This window comes from Spinacia oleracea, chromosome 2, assembly GCF_020520425.1.
Source record: "Spinacia oleracea cultivar Varoflay chromosome 2, BTI_SOV_V1, whole genome shotgun sequence".
Lineage (NCBI taxonomy): Eukaryota > Viridiplantae > Streptophyta > Magnoliopsida > Caryophyllales > Amaranthaceae > Spinacia > Spinacia oleracea.
Window position 1 is genome coordinate 69,203,672 of NC_079488.1, and position 22,366 is coordinate 69,226,037.

A 22,366-nucleotide genomic window follows, 5' to 3' on the forward strand; every position below is an offset into this window, starting at 1 on the left:
CACGGTTAAACTATTTATACAGTCCTTTGCCTAATTCATGTCGCCTTACCGACGGACTCAGCTCGGTACCTCTTACATTAAAAGTCGAGCCACACTACATCAAAACTCACAGGATTACAAGCATAATTATTTGACATCAAATGTTAAGACAGTTTGTTTATTCAAAGGATAAAAATGACATGCAACACCATTTATTTACGAGATTTCGTCACACACACTTACAGAGTTACGGTTACATTTCCGTCAGCATATAAACAAACCGTCTGTAGTAGACGCTTAAAGACATGAGCCAAACACATTCAAAACACACAATACAATGCATTGCTGAAGGTAATTATTCGCTTAATTACAAACTGAATCATACAAAGAAACAGATTCGCCTTCGAAAAAACACATAGAGAGAGACAACACACTTGCTGTATGCCTGTTTTTGCTGTTGTTTACTCATTTATCTGTAGCTGCGGTAAGCAGGGCTATACATACAACTCTCTGCATACTTAACAAGGTTTTCTGGACGAGGAAGGCGACTTGCCAAACCTACAACAAACCATGTAAAACCTATTACTACAATTGCACTCTTAACGAGCAAAATACCAGAAAAGGGAACATGACTCACCTAGATCATAGGCCTTGGCAGCAACATTAGCAGCGATATGAGCTGATATCTTCCTAATATTGGAGAACGGTGGATAAATCATCCCATTTTCATAGTTCTCTTGTGTCACTTGCCCAGCTAAGGCTTCCGCTGCCAGAAAAAAATAACAAAGTGTTCAACAAACTTGCTTTTAAGATACAAGTAGAAAACAAGTGAAGAATGCACCAAAACTGAACAGCAGAAATATGCTCAAGGCTGTTACTCACAAGCTGACAGAAGCATGTCATCGTGGACTCGAATAGCACCAGACATGACTAAACCCAGCCCAAATCCCGGGAAGATGTAGGCATTGTTAGCCTGTATATGACAATCAAACAATCCATCACATTCCGGTTCCACCCAGCTCTATAAGTTCAGATAGTACAAGGATAATATTCTTTACCTGGCCAGGAACAAAAGTTTTTCCCTCATACTCAACAGGATCAAAAGGACTTCCACTGGCGAAAATGGTACGACCCTTCAATTCAGAAATAACAAAGAAGCTATTACGATTATAGACAAAGAATTAATATTTACTACTCAAATCCTTAAGGTTCCTAAACAATTTGTTACCTTAGTCCAAGTATAAGCTTCTTCAGCAGTACATTCTGATTGCGTTGTAGGGTTAGAGAGAGCCATAATCAGAGGTTTCTGGACCACATTTCCAGATGTAATTAGTTAGTTAAAGAACCATATTCTTGCTACTATATACCAAGACTACAGTAAACAGGACGACTTACCTCGTTAAAAGAGGCCATGGCTTCAATAACTTCTTTTGTAAATTGTTTTCCTACTCCAGATGATCCAATCAATACTGTCGGCTTAATTGCCTACAGACATAAAACACAGACCAATTTACATCACAAGATATACAAACATAAACCAATAAATTTCACCTCATTCAGTTAAAATTTGCACCTTGACAGCACTTAAGAGATCGCCAAGAGGTTCGTGTTCATGAGCCCACGGCTTCTTGAATTCTTGAAGTGAACTGTTTCGTGACCTGACAATCAACCCCTGCAACAAAATTCTCAATATCAGTAAATACTCAGATTTATAATGAATGATACTCCGTACAAATGTACAATACAAAAGCAAGGTACAATGTTCAACCTTAGAGTCAACAAGCCAAATCTTCTTGCGAGTTTCTTCCAAAGGTACTTTTGTCTGCAGTAAGAAAACGTCACAGTTATGTAATCTTCGTCTTCAAAAATGTCTCAAAAAAGAGAATACCTAACTCCATTATAGCTTTGACATACCTGTTTTGACATCTCAAGAGCAATAAGCTCAGCTATACCTGTCCCAGCCTAAAATATCAAACTCAGAAATTAGCTTCAGATTTATCAAAGGAAAATAAATAATAAAATAACGGTTGCAAACTTCCAATAGGTATCAATCTTACTTCCCCAGCTCCAAGGAATAAGAATGTGTGTTCAGCCAAGGTGCCGCCAACTAATTTCAGTGCTGCAACAACACCTGCTAGAACAACAGATGCCGTTCCCTACACGAGAAGGATAGACAAAGCAAATTAGTTCACAAGGTTTAAGCGACTACATAAAAAATTACAAGTACCATTACACACCTGAATATCATCATTGAACACAAGATGACTTGTTGAGTATTTTGAGAGCAGCTTGAAGGCATTGTGGTTGGCAAAGTCTTCAAACTAAAGTTATAAATCCAAGAAATACAAAAGATTAAGGCTATTAAATATAGAATACTTAGAACTTAAACAACGGAAAGCATAATTAAATTGTATATTTATAGATGGCAAACCTGTATAAGAACTTTTTCTCCATAGTTCTGCTTCACTGCACTCATGAACTCGTCAAGAAGCTCATCATATTCCTACAAAAGAATTACATGTACAGTCTAATGAAAATGACTTCTACACTTTTGACATTTGTATCCTAATAGCTTAAACAGATCGTTACCTGTCCGGTTGCTCTTTTTTGTCTTAGACCAATGTAGAACTCATCTTTCAACATTTGCTCACTGTTTGTCCCGACATCAATGGTTATTGGCAAACACTGAAACAAGAAAGCCGGATGCATGATGCTCTTCATATTAGTTATTAAATGGAAAATAAACTGACTGAGGGCTTAAAATGCTTACAGCTGATGGACGGACTCCTCCAAGAGCTGTATAAAGAGCCAATTTTCCCACAGGTATTCCCATCCCCTGAAAGATGTTCATGTACCTAAAGCTATGAAACCACAAACATTCACAATATTAATGGTCTATGAATTAGGGATAAGGTACATTCACCCACCTGACAACCAAGGTCACCGAGCCCCAAAATCCGTTCACCATCAGTCACAACTATAACTTGTATGGTTCTCTCAGGCCAATTCCTCAAAACTTCAAGAATTCTTCCCCTGTGAAAAAGCCAAAGTTTCAAGTTCATAAAAAAATAGTAAAATCAAAGATGATTTCTAAAAAGCAGGAAAAAAAACAAAAATCCATACTTCTCCTTCAAACTAATGTATAGACCCTGAGGATGCTTGAAGATGCTTCCGTATTTCTGACAAGCCTCACCAACAGTGGGTGTATAAACAATTGGGAGTAGTTCTTCAACATTGTCAATAAGAATCTTGTAGAACAGCCTTTCATTTCTTTCCTGCAGGCAAAACGAGGGGAGAGGGGAGGAAAAACACAGTTCAGATTAGCATTGTTAAAAACATTTCATTGGATTTTGAAGAGCCACACTTTGCTATATATACACACATATATATATATATATATATATATATATATATATATATATATATATATATATATATATATATATATATATATATATATATATATATATATATATATATATATATTCCCTAATTGGTCCCTCATAGGGACGTGAGTTCCACTACCTGTAGGTCCATCATGGCTATGTACTTCTGCAACGGAACCTGATACTGGCGAATATTGTGCATTGTTTTCTTCTCCTGCAAAATAACTAGGAATGAGTTTATGGAAATGTAAAGAGCAGAAATCACAAACTTAAGCATAAGAATGTTGCTCAACAAAACCTGAAGTTGCTGAGAGATTTCTGTCGGAGGTAGAAGACCGCGCAAGTAGTGCGCATCCCTCTCTCTTTCCGAGAAGGCCAGTCCTTTGTTGAAGTGTGGATCCCTCAACAATGAATATCCACTGCACCAGGAGAGAAAGGAAACGGTTCAAATCTTGCATAAAACCCATGCTAACATCTAATAATACATGTCCAATACATTCTTGCATGTATTCACATAGCAAATGGCAACACAGGTAACTATCAATTGACACATTTGACAGCATGTTGTGCAAACACTGAACTTGCCAAACCCGGGAAAAGAAGAAATGCAAAACCTTAATCATAGACAGAAGTCCGAAGATATTCCTAGGAAAAACTCAAGGCAACTTTAATCATAGACAGAAGTCCAAATTTGGTTGAAGAAACCGATTTTAACCAGGGTAAAAAGCATCAGAATTGTAATAACAAAGAGTAAATTTGTTCAAATCACAAAAGTTATTCAAAAAAGAACAGAATGTTTTTCAGAAAAAAATATTATACAGATGTACATAAAGTTTACACAGCAATACAAAGCTTTAGAATCTATAATCAAGAAAGGTGTTGTCAGCTTAACGGCAAGAATATGTCACCAGTCATATTAAAGTGTTGCATCCAGAACTAAAATTCTTAACATTTACATCACATTTTGATTCCAACAAACAGAAAGCAATTGGTTTTAAGTTTTTAACAACAATAAACAGAGTTCCTTGTCATGATCAAAAGCGAACAATATACGAAAATCGCATGAAAACACCCTCTTAAGTGACACCACTAACTAGTATCAGAAAGTATTCAAACAGTTGTACCTTGCAAAGTACAAACAAGGATAAATTTATTTACCTATTTCTCACACAAGGTACAACCCGCTGTACATAAAAAAATCGGGATTATTTTTGTTCCGTGCTAATTAATCATAAATTATACTCCCTCCGTCCCTTAATACTCGGCCTGTTTTGACTTTTTGCACTATTCATATAATTCACTTTGACCCTATTTTATTTATAGTATATGAAAACAAATGTTAGTATATAATATATTGTTGGCTTCATCTTAATATATATTTTCAAAATATTAATATTTTTATGAGTTTTTATAATATGTAGTTAAAGAAATTGGTGGTCAAAGTTGTGCATCGACAAGCGTATTCGGTCAAAACAGGTCGAGTATTGAGGGACAGAGGGAGTACTGCCTATAGAATCAAGGGTTAATACTAAAAATAACAAAAGGGATTCTTGCTTGGCATCTAAAAGCAATTAAAAGTTCTATCAGCTTAAAGATTAACGCCAAGAATCTATCAAGCACTGAATCTAGTTATCCATTTCTGCATACAACCTCTTCAAAACCAACAATTTTATAACATAAAAGTAAAAACATGGGGAAATTTTTTTACACTTTAACATGAGAAATTAATAACTAATATGAATAATATGATCACAAATTTTCAAAAATCAAAATAAAAATGAAAAGACAAGCTAAGAGTAAATTGTTTATACCTAGCAACAGAAACGGTCCATGGTGTAACGAGCTGATCCTCGGTGGCGGAATCCTCACCGTAGACGTCTTGAACACCGCCACCGACGGCGGTTTTCTCATCAACCATGTCCTTAGCAGAAGTATGCTCCATACCTTTAACTTCTCTTTTAAAAAAAAACTTCTTAAAATTCAAAGAACAAGTGATGAAAGCTTTTCTAGCTTCCCCAGAAGAACTGCTAGTAGTTGTAGTGGCAGTAGTAGAGTTATTGATATCTTTGCTCCTCTGTTTAACACATTAAAAAGGAAACACCAAATGATTAATTAAAGGAGAAATCATTACATTTTTAGATTAAATATAAAATATTGATTAAAAATATGAGTAATGGGGTTTGAATGTCCAACGTTGAAACATCATCATGCATGACTGATGTGTAACTCATTGGGTGCGCCGAGCACAGACAACAAAAATGGAATTGAAAACTGAAAAACTAATAACGTTGAATGACTCACAAAAAAATTAAAATTAAAAACGAAGACATTTGAATATAAGGCTTGTCCTAAGTAGATGTTCTATCTTAATCAATAGGTCAAGATCTCATTGGTACACTTTATAAGTTTATATAATACGTTCTTTGATCAATTGAGGTTGGCATGAGTGGTTAAGGGCCTCTTGTTCCTTAACCAAGGTCTTGGGTTTGAGCCTTGAGAATGAAAAAAATCTCAACTGGGAGGGATGCTGCCCATCGAGATACCCATGCAAACTCCCACGGGAGATTACCTTGCCGAAGGCGGTAAGAACTCCTCGTACTAACCAGAAAAAAAAAATATAATACGTTCTTTGTCCGGAATTACTTAACATGTATAGACGTCGTTAAATGACACTATTAATTTGACAATGAATATAAAAAATATAGAGAACTAACCAGGAAGGTGGTTCTAGGAAGTGAGATCATGGTGATGGGGGCAAAGTTGGAAGTGATGCAACGTTTTTTGTGATGTCTGACTCTTACAAGTCACAGCCAAGATAATGATAATTTGTCGGTTTGCTGAAGTTGAGACTTGAGAGGAAGGAGGGCTGCTCTTTTTTGTGGAGAATAGAAAATGATAAAAGCCTACTTTTCCCTTTGTTCTTTTCTTGTCAATCCTTCGTCTGAATTTAGTGTGCATATTTAGTGTATCGCTATTCGACGTCCGCGTACGTTAAAATCGACCGTAATTCTAATGTAGAAGTATATTTTTACCCTTGTAAAATGTCCCCCTCCCTCCATTTTTCACCCAACATTCACCCCCTCCCACCTCCCGTCAGCCACCATCTTGTTACCTTCACACCATCATCATTGCTCCTCCATCCCTTTATTTGGAGTTTTGAGCCACCCTTACTATTGCTCCTTCTCTTTACCCCACCGTCACATCACTATAAATCCCGCAGCTAACTATAGCTTCTGCCCCATCATGAAACTTTTACTCCACCGTTATTGTTGAAGAAGAACAAGATCAGAGTATTTGCGAGCCGAAGCCAACTGCCGTTAAAATCACCATCACCATTAACAAAGTATCCTGCAGCCACCATCACCATAATCGTCGAGTAAATGAAAGAAGAGTTTCCTTCAACATCGTAGTTGTCGTCGTTGCATCCTCATCGGCCATCATCGGAGGTTAGGAAAATCGTTTTTTTTTTTTAAATGAGAAGCCGGTGCCGCACGCAATTTGCGCGGGCCACACGGAGGTGGCGCAAAGATCTTGCACCGGCGACATGACGGTGGCGCGCAAGATCTGCGGCACATCCGTGTCGCTAGCGTAAATTATGTGCGCCACCTCCTTGTGGCCCGCGCAAATTATGTGCGCCACTGGTTTTGATTTTTTTTTCAATGTTTAATTACGTTAATTATATACATTTGTTTCATCTTAGAAATGTTATACGAAGTATAACTTAAATTAATTCCATTGATATGTAAATTTATTTCATTTAAAAATGTTAATCAATTAGTTTACAAATGAGGAAGTTTTCCTTATTTATTCCATAAGTATATACACGACTGATATTATGCTTTGATTGCTGCACTAATTATGCTCTAATTATACACATTCTAAATATACAAGGATCGCCAATAATGCTAACATAACTGCCTAATATACACTATATTATTCTAACAGTTAAATTTTTTAGAAAGGTTTTAGTTTTGCCGTGGCGCAAAATAGAGCACATCGGAATATTTTTGGGTGGTGGTGGAGATGATGGAGTTTGGCCGGAAGTGTAAAGCAAAGGTCATATAGGAGAGGTGATGAGGGAGGGGGTGAATTTCTTTTAAAGGGCAAATACGTACTTTTACGTTAAAATTACGGGCGTTTTTAGCTAACACGGACGTCGATTAAAAACCCCCTTATCGTAACACGTACATGAAAATATTAATAATTGTCGTATCGAATAATGCGTGCTCTAATAAATTGGAATGAAAAAAGTAGTAATATTTATGTCCAAATGGAATCATGGTTGGTTGAGGTGGTTACACATTCAACAAGTATTCCCTTGGGTGGTAAAGGTTCGATTCCTGTTAGAGTCATTTGAAGATACGAATGAGTTTATATTTGTTTTTAAGTTCTATAATCGTCTTCTATTTATTTATTTAGTTTTGGATCTTGATGGTTGTGTACATTACAAATTTAGAAGGGAGGCAAATATAACATAAGCTTGCATGATTTGCTTGTAAGAACTTTTGGCCGGGATGGCGGATGGGGGAATGATCTGAACGAATGAAACTGATTTTTCATTAACATAAGTAAAACTTAAGGAGCACCTGTTCGTACAACATACTTGTTAACATTTTCTGGAAATGCTGAAAACGGACATTAAAACATGAAAGGACTTCCCCTCAGAAACAAAGATTCAGCTGTTATTCTCAAAAGCGGATAATCTTCTTAGCTAGCTCCTTCAAGAAATCCTTCATCAGAACACAGCCAGATGCAAGCCTTGTGGGGAAGGCGATGGACCAGGTTCAGAATCCGAGTTGGAGAGATCTGCTTCTTCTGGGAAAGCCAAAATCTATTCAATCCCAAGATCGGAGCGAAGTTTTTGGAAAGCGCTCGGCTCGTGCCCTCGAGGCAACCCTATACTCAAATCTCCCTCCTCAAAATAACGAGGGAGAATATGAAACTATTGTACGGGAGCACTTTGATCAGGCTCTAACCGTTAATCACTATCTGCTTATCTTTGACAGGGAGACCTTTGAAGGGTATTAGAGAAGAGGTTTTGAGCTTAAGCGATCGGAGCGAAGTTTTTGGATTGCAGACTGAGTGCCAATCAGAACCTTAACAGACTGCAAAATGATTGTCTTCTCTCTTCAGAAGCACCACCTGACAGAACTGTAATTGTTGAAAATTTGGGACTACACTGCCCTTCTTGTCGATGTAATTCACAATTCTGTAGGCAAATGCAAATGCCATGCTCCAAAACCCTCAGGAGATCTTTTGACTACATATTACATACAAAAACTTGGAGTTTAATTTCTTAACTAAAGAAAGTAACAAAAAATCATAAGAGAAGATATCCTTCTAGGTCTCTTTCATCTGGCTCACTCCCTTTGGCTTCAACTGATCTGCTTCAACCACTACGTTGTTTGATCAGATGTGGAACTTAACGATGCAGCATACGCGTAAAATCCAGAGATGCAAAAGTTGCTGAATGAAGTTAGTTCATCCTATACTACTTATATATATACATGAGCCCCATATATTAGCCTTACCTTGCAAGTGGTTGCAAAAATAACCTACATACAAAATACACATTACCTGAACATATCTACATTTGTTCTTGGGCAACTTTCCTAGTAAGAACTTCTTGGAGCACTGAAGGTAAACAAACTAAGGGTTTCTCTGCCTGACCTTCAGTGATAATCTTCAACAACGCTTCACCTGCTACCTTCCAGGCAAAGCCACATTTCTTGGCATCTTCTTTTTTTATTGCATAATCATATGTCACATGGTATATGGCTAATGCATCAATGCGAATTTCCTCCCATTTTCTGGGGCTCTTTCCAAAGTCATCTGCTTCATACAATATCTACACAATTGATAAAAAAAATTGATGAATAACCAAGGAAAACAAAATCGACTAGCCGGCTTACATAAATCTGCTTATGCATAACCTGTTTATATTTCTGCATAACTTTATCTGCATTCTCTCTCTTTAATTCTACATCATTACTGCAGAGCGCGGAAGTCATTTCAGGTATGTAGATTGTGTACAGATATTGCCACGTCTTCAAGTTATGTTCAGGAACTTCAACATCTAAAAGCGGTAGCTTCCAAACTAACAGGAACAAGAAGTGAACATTAATTGATCTTATAACGATGCATGCATTTAAAATCCAAAGCTTTCAAACTAAGTGGTTACTACTTTAAAAATATTATAACAGTTTCACAGTAAAATCTACTAAGCAGTTCACCAGCCACTAGAGGGTGCCAGGCAATGACAATGTCGTTTGGATTTTTCTGTGTTGTTTTCCCATGTGCTCAGTTTTAGCAATTGACTAGGATTCATTGTTAGCTAGCTACCTATTCATTAAGATGTATTAAGGAAATCCTATATTATTCCAATTTCCAAGCATAGTAGACACGAGAGTAAGGTGATTGAGCACGATATGAGCTTTTTTGGGATTGAGGAAAATATGGCGTTGGATAGGACAGAGTGGAGGGAGAGAATATGCATTGATGACTTTAGTTGATTTATACAGTTTTCATGTTTTTGTTTCTTTCTATTTTTATTTTATTTTTTATTCTTATGTTTATTTTTATTTTATTTTTAAAATTCTTTTAATTTTTTTAATTTACATGCTATTTTGAAATATACTTATTTTACTTATTCATTTATTTTAAACTTTACTTATTTTTTATTATCTCTTACAATATATCTTCTATAATATATATACATTTTTCTCTTATCTTACTTTCATTAATTCCACTTTCTCTTCCTTGTTTTTCTTATTACTTCTTGCTCCTTTTTTGTTTGATTGGTGACAATGACGATCTCCTACGACGATTCATGTTAGCCGACCCCAAATCATTTTGGGACTAAGGCTTTGTTGTTGTTGTTGTTGTTGTTGTAGTAGACACGAGAGTAAGAAAACAAAAAAGTTTAAGCAATTCCTTATCGGGCAAGGAGAATCTAGTCCTATAAAATGAGTTTAAGGTTTCTGTTCGAAGCAAACTTGTTTTATGTAAAGAATTTGGCACATTAATAAATTTGCAAAGAACTCTGTGCATCTGAAGGTACGATGATGGCGAATAAATGTGTGTGTGTGTGTGCGTGTGTGTGTGTGTGTGGCTGTACATTACTAACATTGCTGATTACTGGTAGAGCCACATATAGTAAACTTAATTTATCTCAATAGTTTGGGATATTGCCTAAAATGAAATCCACTTTACCATAACTAGTTCTTGTCTGGTACTCGAGTCATCCAGAGATCAATTTTTAAGTTTGCAAAGAACTCTGTGCATCTGAAGGTACGATGATGGCGAATAAATGTGTGTGTGTGTGTGTGTGTGTGCGTGTGTGTGTGTGTGTGTGTTGTGTCTATGTGTGTGTGGCTGTACATTACTGACATTGCTGATTACTGGTAGAGCCACATATAGTAAACTTAATTTATCTCAAGAGTTTGGGATATTGCCTAAAATGAAATCCACTTTACCATAACTAGTTCTTGTCTGGTACTCAGAGTCATCCAGAGATCAATTTTTAAGTTTCTTTTTTCATGTACGACGCTAATTTCCTCACCTTTCTGACTAAATCATTTACAAGGTCAACTGGCTTTGAAGAACACTCACCTGGAACAGAAGGAATCTCGATTTCCCATTCTAGTGCTTTATCATACACCTTCCCCAAAACAGACTCTGAATGGTAAGATGAGGCAGCCTTTCCCATGTAATGTGGGTACGTCTCTGCAACTAACTCGCGTGGAACAGTAACCTATGAGGCGAATTATTGTTTACAATCAACATCAAAACTAGTAAAATCATAATGTAAAGCTGACAATAGGAATAAGATCTTATCTGAAACAAAAGCGAGATCATGTAGACAAAGCAAATTGATGGATTGAAAACTAGATCCTCATTAACAGTGTTCTTGTGCTCAATTTCAATACTTAATGTAATGTTCAAAGTCTTCAAACTTCTTGCAGCACAAAAATGCAGTAATGGTTTCTCAATACAAACCATTGACATATTTTTTGGCAGTCGTTAATCGTTATATACATGACCTCTCAATACAACAAACTTATAACTTGTACATCTAAGGCAGGGGTCTTTCATTCAGTAAACTAAATTACCTTAGCTGCAATATGGCAGCATACTCAATAAAGATGGAGAAAATGCAGGTTAGCAAAACAAGAAATTGGTAATAATTAAGAATGGCACAAAGACAATAGTTTGAATACTAAAACCTACTACTTGTCAAGCATCCAGAAACTGACCTTAATGCCTGTTTTTGGTGCATCCAGCGCATCGTAGTAAATGTCCACTAATTTCAACATCTTCTCCTTCAAGCATTTTTTCTCATTAACATATTTGTCTCCTGGGGTTAACAACTTATCCATGTGTGCCAACCAGCTGTTAGAAGCAATCCCCATAGCCAGACTGGAAAAAAAATTGCATGTAAGCAGCTAGAATTTACTAAAGTTTCTGCTAGTGTAATGTGTTTAAAGCTAATAACTAACAAGTACAGTAAAAACTAAGAAACCTATGATAATAGAAAAAGGCTGAAAAAGGTGATCCATGCTAATAACTCTGTTTTCTATCTTGGTTGACTGTTCAAAATATTCATTATCAAAAGATTGCACATGAGTTTTGAAAGCAAAATCTGTGGGCTTTTCGAACTTTTCTTAACAGGTTTACTTAACCAGGACAATATTAGTGAAACAAAGCAAGTATTTGAGACCAGTAGAGCAGTTGCAATAAGAAACTTTGAAACGCATCTAAAAATCCCAACATTTATAAAACAGCTCCGAATTCTGATGTTGATTAGAAAATCTAGTTGCATACATTACAAAAATGGGTCTGCTGTCTACCATATTAGTCTCATAGCACTATCATGCCTTCTAAAGAGATGTTCATGCCTTGTGTATTAAAAAATAATAGTTACACAGAAGCACCCAATTGAAACGCCGAGCCCTGAAAAAATGCGTTCTACCATGTTCCGTTCCGTTTTAAGAGTCCAAATGAGTTCCTCTATGTTCAAAATTAAAGGTTCCCCTTAAAGTAGAAATAGAAAAAGTGTCTGAACTATGAACAGCTGACCATTGTGTCTTTGTGTAATGTGTGCAAGATCAATAAGGGACACCTTTTTTGTAATCTGTAATATGAGACTCTTAACATGGGATAGAGTGAGTAGTCAGAACTCTCAGAAGTATCTATTTAACCATAGATTGGCACATATTGGGGAGGGGAAAAGATCTGTGTTTCATACAGGACAGATACTATACACATAAACTACACATAACCTCAATCTTTCAAGATCAAGGCACTCTATTCGTCATTGTTATGGGGCAATCAAGTTTAACTAACTAGAATCATTTGTAAATTAATACCTTGGTTGAAATCTTGCACCGAGGAAGCGAGAAAAGAGCTCATGCTCCAACTCCTCATTAGAATAATCCGATGGTTTCTTCTGATGGGAACTTGATGCATTGTTCAAACACGTCCAGGGGTCACTGGGTTTGAAATATTTTAAAAGCTGCAAGAGGACAATCATTTGTTTAATATTGAACAAAGGAACAAAAAAATATATATATTTGAGTTTCTGTTGTAAAAAGGAGTAAAATCTAAGTGCATGCTTGTTACAGAAAATTTTAGCTGTACTTGAGCCATGGGAATAACTAATTGCAAAATACTTTATCTATAGATCTTTATGTTTCCATTCTGATTGAGAAGTAGTACCCTGCTCTCGAGGGTGCCTAAACCCTCATGCTAAAGATTGTCATGAAACATTGAGAGTAAACTGATGTGTGAAATAAAATAGTGTGAAATAACTTTCTATTTGCCTCCTACTAGTAATTGAAAAGAACTGAAACATGTAAAGCAAACATAGGAAACACCATGCTCGAGAGTAGAGAGATTATAATTGCTTACATCAAGATTCCGTGACACCCAATACATATCTCCATCAAGATCACCACCGGCCATTGCATCAGCTAATGACCTTGACCCTTGGGTGGGAAAGAATATGCCATACTTTGAGTTTCCCACTATCTCTTCCAAACCTTCTACATGTGTCGCAGTGAGAACATGAACGTCACCAAAATGAATCCCTGGATTACGATATACCAGGACCTTGCCAGAAATTTGTCCATTTTCACTACAAGTGAGTGAAAATATAAAAATTCAAGTTACCGAAAGAACGCAAGGAAGTTAGCATTAGCTGCTAGGCAACAAGCTAGTGCAACATACTGTAAAAACATCTTAAGTGACGTCCTTTTTTGCTTAAAAATGCAAAATGGTTGGTTAATGGGATAGATCTGCTTCTTCTAATCAGATGATAACTAGATATCATATAAACAAGGAAAGAGCCGAAAGACGCTCTACTCCTTCGTAGAAAGATTTGGCCAGGCTTTATAGTGACCTTTACTCAGAAAGTGGTGTGGTCATGAGAGCTGTAGTACTAGTTTAGTCAGAAGGACTGAGGCCTGCCTAGTGCCGGAAAGTCAAGGAAGTTGGTGACCTGATGATGGGGGAGCCGGTGACCGAAGCGGCAAAGCCCCAGTGAAGGGCCCCCCAGCTCTTCTACTGCCCTCCAATCAAAACATCAATGACAAAGCCTTATTCCCAATTACTGAAAGAAGTAGAAGTAGAAGTAGAAGTAGAAGAGCATGAAAATCTAAACAATCTTTCTGTAATACACTGATGCTTTGAAGGAATAGAGCTAGTTGATTTAGCAGAGGATCCTTCTCATACTCAACTATGATCAAGTTACATGAAGAATTAGAGAAATAACTTTAATGAGACATATCCCCAAAATAATTAAAAGCACATTGATGAGGCCATACTATTCCGACAATGTAAAAGTTCAGTTTCAGGGAGGTTTCAAGGGAAAACATTTCTCGTGATATAAAACAACATACTGAATAATGCAGACTTCTCCGCTTCCAAGGATACCCGTTGGATCAGCTGTCCCCATAAGGTAGAAGCTTTCACTAATTGGAAGTTTCCCTTCTTTCAAGCTCTTGTTTTGATGATTAGTAAGGAAACTTAAACGTGTCTGCATGTATGGTTCGTGAAGAGGAATTCCAGATAGAATCATCCTTGCAATTGTAAACTCGTCATCCATATCCCCACCAGCAAGAGCAACTATACAGAGAAAATCAACCAAGATTAGCTAGGCTTACCCAATTAAAGTGGGTTGACGGGTTCAATTCTATCAACATCCAAACTGATGGAGAATAGACAGAAATTGTAAGTTGAGATATAACTATCCTCATCGAAAAGGCTAAAATCACCTCGAAGAGCTGCTCGTTTGTCAGTCAAAGAAGTTTGGCCATCATCCATCGCATTCTTTAGTATATTTGTGAAAAACTCTGTTGGAACTCCTCCATAGTGTAGTAGACAAACTAAGTATCTTGATAAATATGATTGCTTAGGTCGACCACTGGAAACAAGGGGAGGAAAGTACTAAAATTCAGCCAGGAAAAAAATCTAGAAAACCCAACCCCAAGAGAAACGTAATATAACAATGACAACATCTCTAAAGTCTAAACAGATAATTCGACAAGAAAGAGTTACAAGAAAGGAGACAGGATGTCTATAATATGTAGGACAAATAAGCCAATGACAAATGGTTGACAAGTCTGGTACATTGCACTACTTGCACGTGTCACCAGACTCATCACAAATGTTTAGATCATGGCAACTGGAAACATTTAAGTAGCAACATTTTTGGATGGCAATGAAGGGATACAATTCATCCAAGAGCTTCAAATAGCCAAAGGGATATGCAGCTAGACAATGAATAAATAGGTTGACATGCTTCAAGATAACTACACAACATGTCATGTCAATGGCTTCCGAGAAATTACATTTCTGAATGCCTACACAACAAAATTAGGAATTCTACATATTCTTTCCCAAGTAATAGTCTCATAAATGTAGAACTCCGAAAGTTAACCTGTTAAATACAGTACAATAGAAGAAGCATACTTGTACTTTTGTTATCCTGGCCTTTTTGTGAGACGAGAAGTGGAGAATTTCTTAGGCAACTTTCTAGAAAGCCAAAATTTCTTGTTCAGACTGGTCAAGAGTCACGACCCCCAATAGCTGGAGTATTATGTTACAGCAAATAAATTTAATAAGAAGGTAGCACAGTTCACAACTTAGAGAAGTTATTGTTGTTTCAACATAACATTTCTGCTTGAAATATTTTACCATTTACATTATTTCCGAGGCTAAATTAAGAAGGCAGCTAATGGTTTATTTCACAACGAAATAGGAAGATCTTTCACAACGAAATAGGAAGTTATTGTAGATAATCATTTAGAAAGTCTACAGAACATACAATACAACCTTGTCCTATCTTGTTTTACTTGTAATTTGTCTTTGTGTTGATTACCAAGTTGCAGTTCTCACAAATATGTAATGAAACCTGTATTCTTGAGCATAATTTAGTTCTAATGATGATGTAGGAGATGTTTAACAACACAATGCATATCATGCAAACATTACCTCACTCCCACAACCTCGAATGAGTTCACAGTCAGAGAATGTGCACGTTCCTGATCTTTAATAACTTTTATCATGGATGGTCGAACTTGAATTGTTCTTGGTGGAAGCTAGGGTTAAACAAAGAGGGTATGTCAATAGAAGGGATTACAGCAAAAAAATTAGCATCAAAGTTATTATTAGGCAGGAATTAAAAGGGATTGGTATGGCTAGACTTGTCAAAAAACACATTCAGCAGATTAGCATTTCAGGAGGCACACTGCTCAAATTCTAAGAAAACTGGTCCAATGATCAAAGGCAGTCCTCTTATATTCAATAGATGCCAATTACTAAAATATCATTAAAAATGCTAATCATTATTAGTTTGCATTACTTTGATGTCCTACTTTCAAATCTAGAACCTTTTACCATTGAGAACTTGGTATGTTAGATCAAAATATCAAAGACATTCATCAAAAGTTTTGATTATTTAGTATTCTGTCTTCATCCCACTTCTAATACTTAAGTTTTGATTATGCAGTATCCTATAACCAATACCCTTGCAGATCTTTTCAACATTTATAACACATTGCTCTTGTTTATGCACCCTCCTATAGCGATAAGCGAATACCCTTTGTTTATCTTATTATACTTCTTATTCAGAAGCTTAAAATAAACAGATTTTTTTTACTATCAAGATAACAATAGATTTTCCTCCAACCTATGTACATTTCAGACTCGTTGCAGGAGAAATTCAAATTTCAACAAACTGATCAGTTGACGATTCATATACAATTACTCTTTCAATGCACCTCTTAAACATTAAATTTGATATAGCTGTCAGCAATATTTCCCTTAGCCATGACCAGTATCCAACAATGAACAGAACCAAAAATCTCTGCGCTTTAAAAAAATGTAGATTGAATAAAAGGAATGAATGATCAAGGTACACCAAAAGGATGGCTGCTAGTTTCATGATCCTGATGATGCCAGAATTAAGATCTTCATTTTATTGATCTTGTATATGATAAAGTTGGAAACTAACATGGTTCAAGACTTTATCAAAGAGATTACTTTGTTAAATTTCAAAACAAAACCACAATCTAAGAAATAAAGGTCGCGGATTTACCATGTTACTGCCGAAACTAGATCTATAGAGAAAATACGTGAGATTTAAGGAGTAGCATTTCCATAAATGATCAAGTACAGGTACAAAATGATTATCTTCCTCAAAGTTTAGCGTGTTCATGTCAAGCATGTGTCGTACATTGCAAGAAAAGACAGTTCAGGGGCATAAACAAGACATTTCCATTGTTTGTCAGGTTTTAGAGTTCCCATCGAGATGCAACTTGCAGTACAAAAAATACCAATTGGGAAAAACATTTATCTTTATACCTTTCTATTAACAAGGACTGTCCCCTTAACAGCATAACCCATGTAGAATAACCGGAACTGCATTAACAACGGCTGGAAAGACATGGTGATAAGAAGGTGTCAAAAACACAAGCTCTATGAATTAATAGCACTGTTTATGAATACATTTTCTGGCATAAAATACATATTGATTTATTGAAAGATACATGTACCAGTTCAGCAGATTGTGTAGACAACTCCTTGAGCTCGGAACTATGGACATCATTTATCTGGAGAAATAGAATAAGAGAGAAAGGATGCAAAAGATATTAAGGATGAATAATATCAACTAGCTTGTGCGAAATTGCAAATTGTACAGTGGTAAAATGACATATGGAACCAAAAAACAGGGATATGATAAATCATTTAACAACATACCAGAAGTATTCACCTCGGATATAGAAACATTTAACAAAATGTCAAAGCATTTAACACATAACATGAAATTCAACAAGCTTCCTAAGAGCTTGAACTGATCTTAGAACACTACAAAGAGACGAGATATAAAACTAATCAACCGAATAGCAGCTACACATCATCCTAAGGTTCTCAAACATCGAAGAAAAAGAATAACTAGACAAGCGACCAGTAGTTCTTTCATATGAAAAACCTCAAAAGTGAGTTTCACAAAGACCACAAACTCAAGTTTGCCTGTAATTTTGTTAAGTCACACCATTATCAGCACATTAGATATGATTCAAAGTATGTTAGCCTTAATGAAACTGCCACGTGGTTAATATCATGGATCGTTTTATCCTGATAATTGATAACATTGTCATGTTGGCCACTTGATAAAAATGTACATTGAGCTAAAATGTCAATCTAAGCTGAAATACGACATGTAGTCTGTACATTTATGCAATGCCTTCAGGTAGGAAAATAACTAGAAACGTTGATGAGTATGACTTGACAAATATACTAAGCCATGTAACCACAACCACATTAAATTTAGGCTTAAAAATGACAAAAGAACACCTCAAAGTTATGATCACTTGTCACATTTTCCTTGAACCTCTTCCAAGGAAACCTACGAACTAGATCCTCTGATATGCAGCCAGTTCCATCAGTGTGTATGAGAACTTTCCCATTTCCATCTCTGACAACAGAACCATCAGCAAGCTGTCCAAAAGATATGAAAAGAACAGAACTACAAAAGTCAAAAAGATACCATATTAAAGGCACTTATATAAGTAACGTCACAGACAAAGAACCAAAGGTAGAGAAAAGTTCTTAATACACAATTTTGTAAGATTTACACTTCACCTGACAAGGTATATCAGCCATGACTTCAAGATTGATATCTAAAGAATCCAAATCAATGGGTAAAGAAATTGTTTTTGAGAGAACGAGCTCAAGCCTACAGTGACCAAAAATCAATGCTAAGTGTGGAAGTGGACTTAAATAAATAAAAGAAGTCAATACTTTACTACAAAACAACTTTGAACCACGGTACCTGGCTGCATACTTGGACAAGCTGGGTAGAGTATCCAAATGCATGAAAGCGGATCTTAGTTGACGTGGACATTTGTCGATATCATAAGATTCTGCAAAGGCGTCCATGTTTACAAAATAACATTTGACAGAGCCGGTTATTCCGTCCTTCTCTCTTCTCCCTCCGTCTTTGTAAGCTAATTAACATCACAGACACATGCGTTTCATCAATTACAGCAACAAAAACTGGAAAGAGGTGCAGATATGTACAAGGCACAAAAAATATACTTACATCACATCAAGAATGATGCAATGTCATATAACATACATCTTAAAAGGTGCACCAAAAGGCCTGTTTTGGTTTTATAGTTTTCTACTACTGTTTAAGGCTACGAGACCTTTTTCGTATAGCACAAAGCGTGGTGATTGTCTAATGTCTATATGTAAAGAAATAAAGATCTCACTTTGGGAAACTTTTCCAATAATTGAACATGGAAAAAGTAGGAACTTGTTTGATACCACAATAGGACAATAGGATAGAATTTCACTGCTGCTATTTGTTATTCCAGAAACATTCTCAAAATAAGTAGCAATAGAGGCTAGTGCTTTGTAATGAAATAAACTAATGCTAAAGGAAAAGGAAGCTCACCAAAGAACCTGTACAACTTATGACCTAAATAGATTCCATCTTGGGCAACCTTTTCTATAGCAGCAAATGAAGCACGGGAACCCTTACTTGAACTTGTTTTTCCCTTTCCCTCATCAACAAACTTTACGATCAGTACATTCTCTTCTTTCAAAACCTTCTGCAGCAAACTTGTTCTATTGTTTAAGAAGGGACCCTAATCAGAAAAGGAAAGTCATGATTAAGTAGAATTTATAAAAACGCCATAGAATACAAACGTTCTTAAAAGTGACTTCATTTCTAATATATTAATGATATTTTAGGTTATCAAACAATTAAAAGTTCATTATTATATTCTGTCATCATTTGGTCTTAAAAATATTGAAGATTTGAAGTGAAGTATGAGATCACTGGAGAAAGTAAAACAATTTTTGGACTGCAGGTCCAGGTGAAAGAGTCTTCAGGGCCTTCCAAACAAGTACACGCAAGAGAAACGTTGAAATGAAATAGCAAGTTTTACAGAATTTCAACAGTAGTTCAGAAACTTCACCTTGAAACAATAACTTCCATCAAGATGAACATGACAGTGATAGAAGTAGCATGATGAATCCCATTTACGGTACTGCAAAGCAACAATAGAAAAAACAGTTTAACGGCGTATTATATTACTATCATTCAGGTACCACACCTTAGATATCATCAATTTCAAACACTTTGGCATGCAACTTGCAATTAACAAGCAATATACAGAAATGACTGAAATTTAGATGATTAAACATCAACCTTTCTTCGATCCTTTCTGAAACAATACTGATCACCATATCGACCCCACACCAGGTTCTCAAAAGATCCCATAGTAAGTTTTTCACTTTCAGCTACTAGACCTTTAATATCGCGAACAGAAGCTACATCCTCAAGCTTCCTCCTAGAAAGAGATAACAGATAAGTATAATCACAATTAGGCTCTAGGTAATGCCACAACATCCAGCTATAACAAAAGACATGAATGATACATTACCCTCCTAGATAGCTTAAAACAAGGAAAGCTCGTCGAAATCCCAATTTCTCCAAGGAAAGAAATTCATGACTTGGTTTGTGTGGCTTAGAGGAGTTGAATAAATTCAATTTTATCGATGTTAACTTATCTGTATAGACATTAAACAAAAGCTCGAATCAGCAAATATAGTGATCAACACTTCATTCTCACACATGTCAAAACTCTTCAGCAAAAGGAACCTTACCGGATATAAAAGAGAAAACAGACGCATTATCTGAGTTATCTCCACTTTTTGTATTAGCAGTACTTCCTGCACATATATATTTAATATTAACTTCAAACTCATTACAATTCCTTTATGATCAAATGTTGAAAAAACATTCCTAAATTGAGAATTTCACACAATTATTACCACCTAAATAAGATTACAGAACAACGATTGAAGATTAACTCCAATCCCGCCCCCCCGGATAAAGGGGAAAAAATGATCCCTCCGTCCCATTGATACAGGACCATGGGAGAGCCATCACCAAAAGCTAGCTCAAGGGGAGGAGAGCCCATGATCATAAACCCCACATCAGCCTCCCATACGACCAATGCGAGACTTAAGTCTCAGACCTTGCAATGGACCGTAACATACCACCCATCTTTGCAGCCACATGCCTTCATGTGGCAGGCTTTGCGCTAGGAAAATGGACATCTAAATTATTTCAGTCATCAACATTGTTGCTTTACCACTATTTCACCGGTTCATCAACTCCATCCAACCAAATATAAAAAACCCGAGGAAAAGGGACACGGGGCATACATACATACATACAGGAATTGTGAAACTATGCCGAATCATTTGATAGTAGAATTATTTAAACAGTGATTGGGCCAATTAGAAGAAGACTAAAACAAGTATATTTGCAGCTTACCTTGAGAAGTACCCGAATGATCAATTGAATTACTTCCTGCAGAAAAACCCAATTTAATAAATTAATCAACTAATCGAGCAAACAACATAAATCATCAGAAACTTTCAACCAAAAAAAAATCATCAGAAAAAAAAAAATGAAGGAGATGAAAGAACCATGAGAGCTCGGAAGGGAAATAGAAGTGAGTTGATCAGGAGAGCCCAAACTGGTGGGAGTTCCAGAAGAAGTATTTGAAACCCTAGCCAAATATATGATAAAACCAGTAAATGATTTGGCAATCTTGCTTCGGCGAATTTGATTCAGAATTTTAAGCGATTCCTCTTCGCCCAAAATTGAAAGCTCTCTTCTCGCATGCAATTCAGGAGGAGATTGCGATTGTTCTTGACAAATTAGGTTGATTAAATTCTCGACTGATGGTGGAAGTGGGTAATCCGCCATTTTTGATGGGATTCGAAGGAAATGATGAAATTGAGTGTTTTGTGAATTGAAATGCAACTTGAAATTTGAAATTTAAAGGGGTGATATGAAATTAAGTGTGCTGTGGAATTTTTGGGTAAGGATTTGAGGAAGGAACAGTAACAGGTACAAGAACAGGAGTTGGAAGTGACATTTTTGCAGTGTGTGAAGGTGTGTGTGAGAGAGAGAGAGAGAGAGTGAGAAAGCGAGAGGGAGGGGGAGGGTGTGCGGTTTTCAAACTTCAGCAACGTGTAGTTTCTCTTCAGTTTTTTATTATTATTTTCCCGCCTGCTGGAAACGGCTAAAAAGAAGTCAAGTACTAGAGTAACTAGACTCACTAGACTGGTTGTCCGTACTTTTTTTTTTTTTTTTTAAATTAGAATGTGAATGTTGCAAATAAAAAACACAAAATCTTGTTTACAAAGGGTGTACAATAAATTATTGTACACCAAGCCCAACTATCAGGCTTTTATTGTTTTGGGCTTTACTCGCACGTGTGAATATAAAAGAAATGCGTCGTTCTTCCTTTCCTTTTTTCTCTCTTTAATCTTAGGACCAGCACGGCAACACCGCTTGTACCATCAGCGGAAGAAGCATCTTCATCCATGCTACCACCAATATCAGGACCAGCACCGCCTTGGTACATCTTTGCAATGATTGGGTTGCAGATAACTCCAGCTCATTCATCTTG

The 22,366-nt window shown here is 36.3% G+C and overlaps 2 protein-coding genes and 1 long non-coding RNA gene across 4 annotated transcripts; 1 reads left to right on the top strand and 2 right to left on the bottom strand.

Moving 5' to 3' along the window:
* Positions 1-143: 143 nt before the first annotated feature.
* Positions 144-6,201, bottom strand: LOC110788262 (NADP-dependent malic enzyme). 2 transcript variants are annotated; one of them, XM_021992905.2, is made up of 20 exons: positions 6,080-6,201; positions 5,177-5,439; positions 3,664-3,784; positions 3,505-3,579; positions 3,103-3,254; positions 2,907-3,012; positions 2,750-2,815; positions 2,569-2,664; positions 2,411-2,482; positions 2,217-2,300; positions 2,037-2,135; positions 1,894-1,941; positions 1,748-1,801; positions 1,553-1,651; positions 1,375-1,464; positions 1,208-1,285; positions 1,038-1,112; positions 862-952; positions 617-745; positions 144-537 (listed from the first exon to the last, which is right to left on the bottom strand). In XM_021992905.2, exons 1-20 carry the CDS (start codon positions 6,107-6,109, stop codon positions 449-451), a joined length of 1,917 nt encoding a protein of 638 aa, XP_021848597.1. In that variant the 5' UTR covers positions 6,110-6,201; the 3' UTR covers positions 144-448. The 2 variants fall into 2 exon arrangements, with proteins under 2 accessions (XP_021848597.1, XP_056692927.1); XM_056836949.1 differs by lacking the exon at positions 6,080-6,201 and adding an exon at positions 5,935-6,051.
* LOC110788263 (uncharacterized) lies at positions 6,201-8,628 on the top strand. Its single transcript, XR_002533292.2, has 2 exons — positions 6,201-6,811; positions 8,372-8,628. It is a non-coding gene; the product is annotated as an uncharacterized lncRNA (long non-coding RNA).
* Positions 7,896-22,036, bottom strand: LOC110788261 (probable RNA-dependent RNA polymerase 5). The gene is made up of 21 exons (XM_021992904.2): positions 21,375-22,036; positions 21,220-21,255; positions 20,544-20,609; positions 20,321-20,447; positions 20,086-20,227; positions 19,853-19,924; positions 19,327-19,519; positions 18,700-18,874; positions 18,510-18,603; positions 18,222-18,365; positions 17,420-17,476; positions 17,229-17,300; positions 15,858-15,964; positions 14,639-14,787; positions 14,264-14,489; positions 13,275-13,500; positions 12,734-12,879; positions 11,621-11,783; positions 10,977-11,118; positions 9,299-9,462; positions 7,896-9,213 (listed from the first exon to the last, which is right to left on the bottom strand). The coding sequence occupies exons 1-21, from the start codon at positions 21,655-21,657 to the stop codon at positions 8,953-8,955; spliced, it is 3,045 nt and encodes a 1,014-aa protein (XP_021848596.2). The 5' UTR covers positions 21,658-22,036; the 3' UTR covers positions 7,896-8,952.
* Between the last annotated feature and the right edge of the window lie 330 nt (positions 22,037-22,366).

Excerpts from the sequence above, each read along its gene's own strand:
- LOC110788261 (XM_021992904.2), bottom strand. The coding sequence starts at position 21,657 with ATGGCGGATTACCCACTTCCACCATCAGTCGAGAATTTAATCAACCTA. Across the intron at positions 11,784-12,733 it reads GGTGCAAGATTTCAACCAAG|TCTGGCTATGGGGATTGCTT; the intron begins GTATTAATTTAC and ends TTTTTTTTCCAG. Across the intron at positions 9,214-9,298 it reads TTATGCAGAAATATAAACAG|ATATTGTATGAAGCAGATGA; the intron begins GTTATGCATAAG and ends TCAATTGTGTAG.
- LOC110788262 (XM_056836949.1), bottom strand. The coding sequence starts at position 6,015 with ATGTTAAGTAATTCCGGACAAAGAACGTATTATATTTTTTTTTTCTGG. Across the intron at positions 3,580-3,663 it reads AAATCTCTCAGCAACTTCAG|GAGAAGAAAACAATGCACAA; the intron begins GTTTTGTTGAGC and ends GTTATTTTGCAG. Across the intron at positions 2,665-2,749 it reads GAGGAGTCCGTCCATCAGCT|TGTTTGCCAATAACCATTGA; the intron begins GTAAGCATTTTA and ends TTCTTGTTTCAG.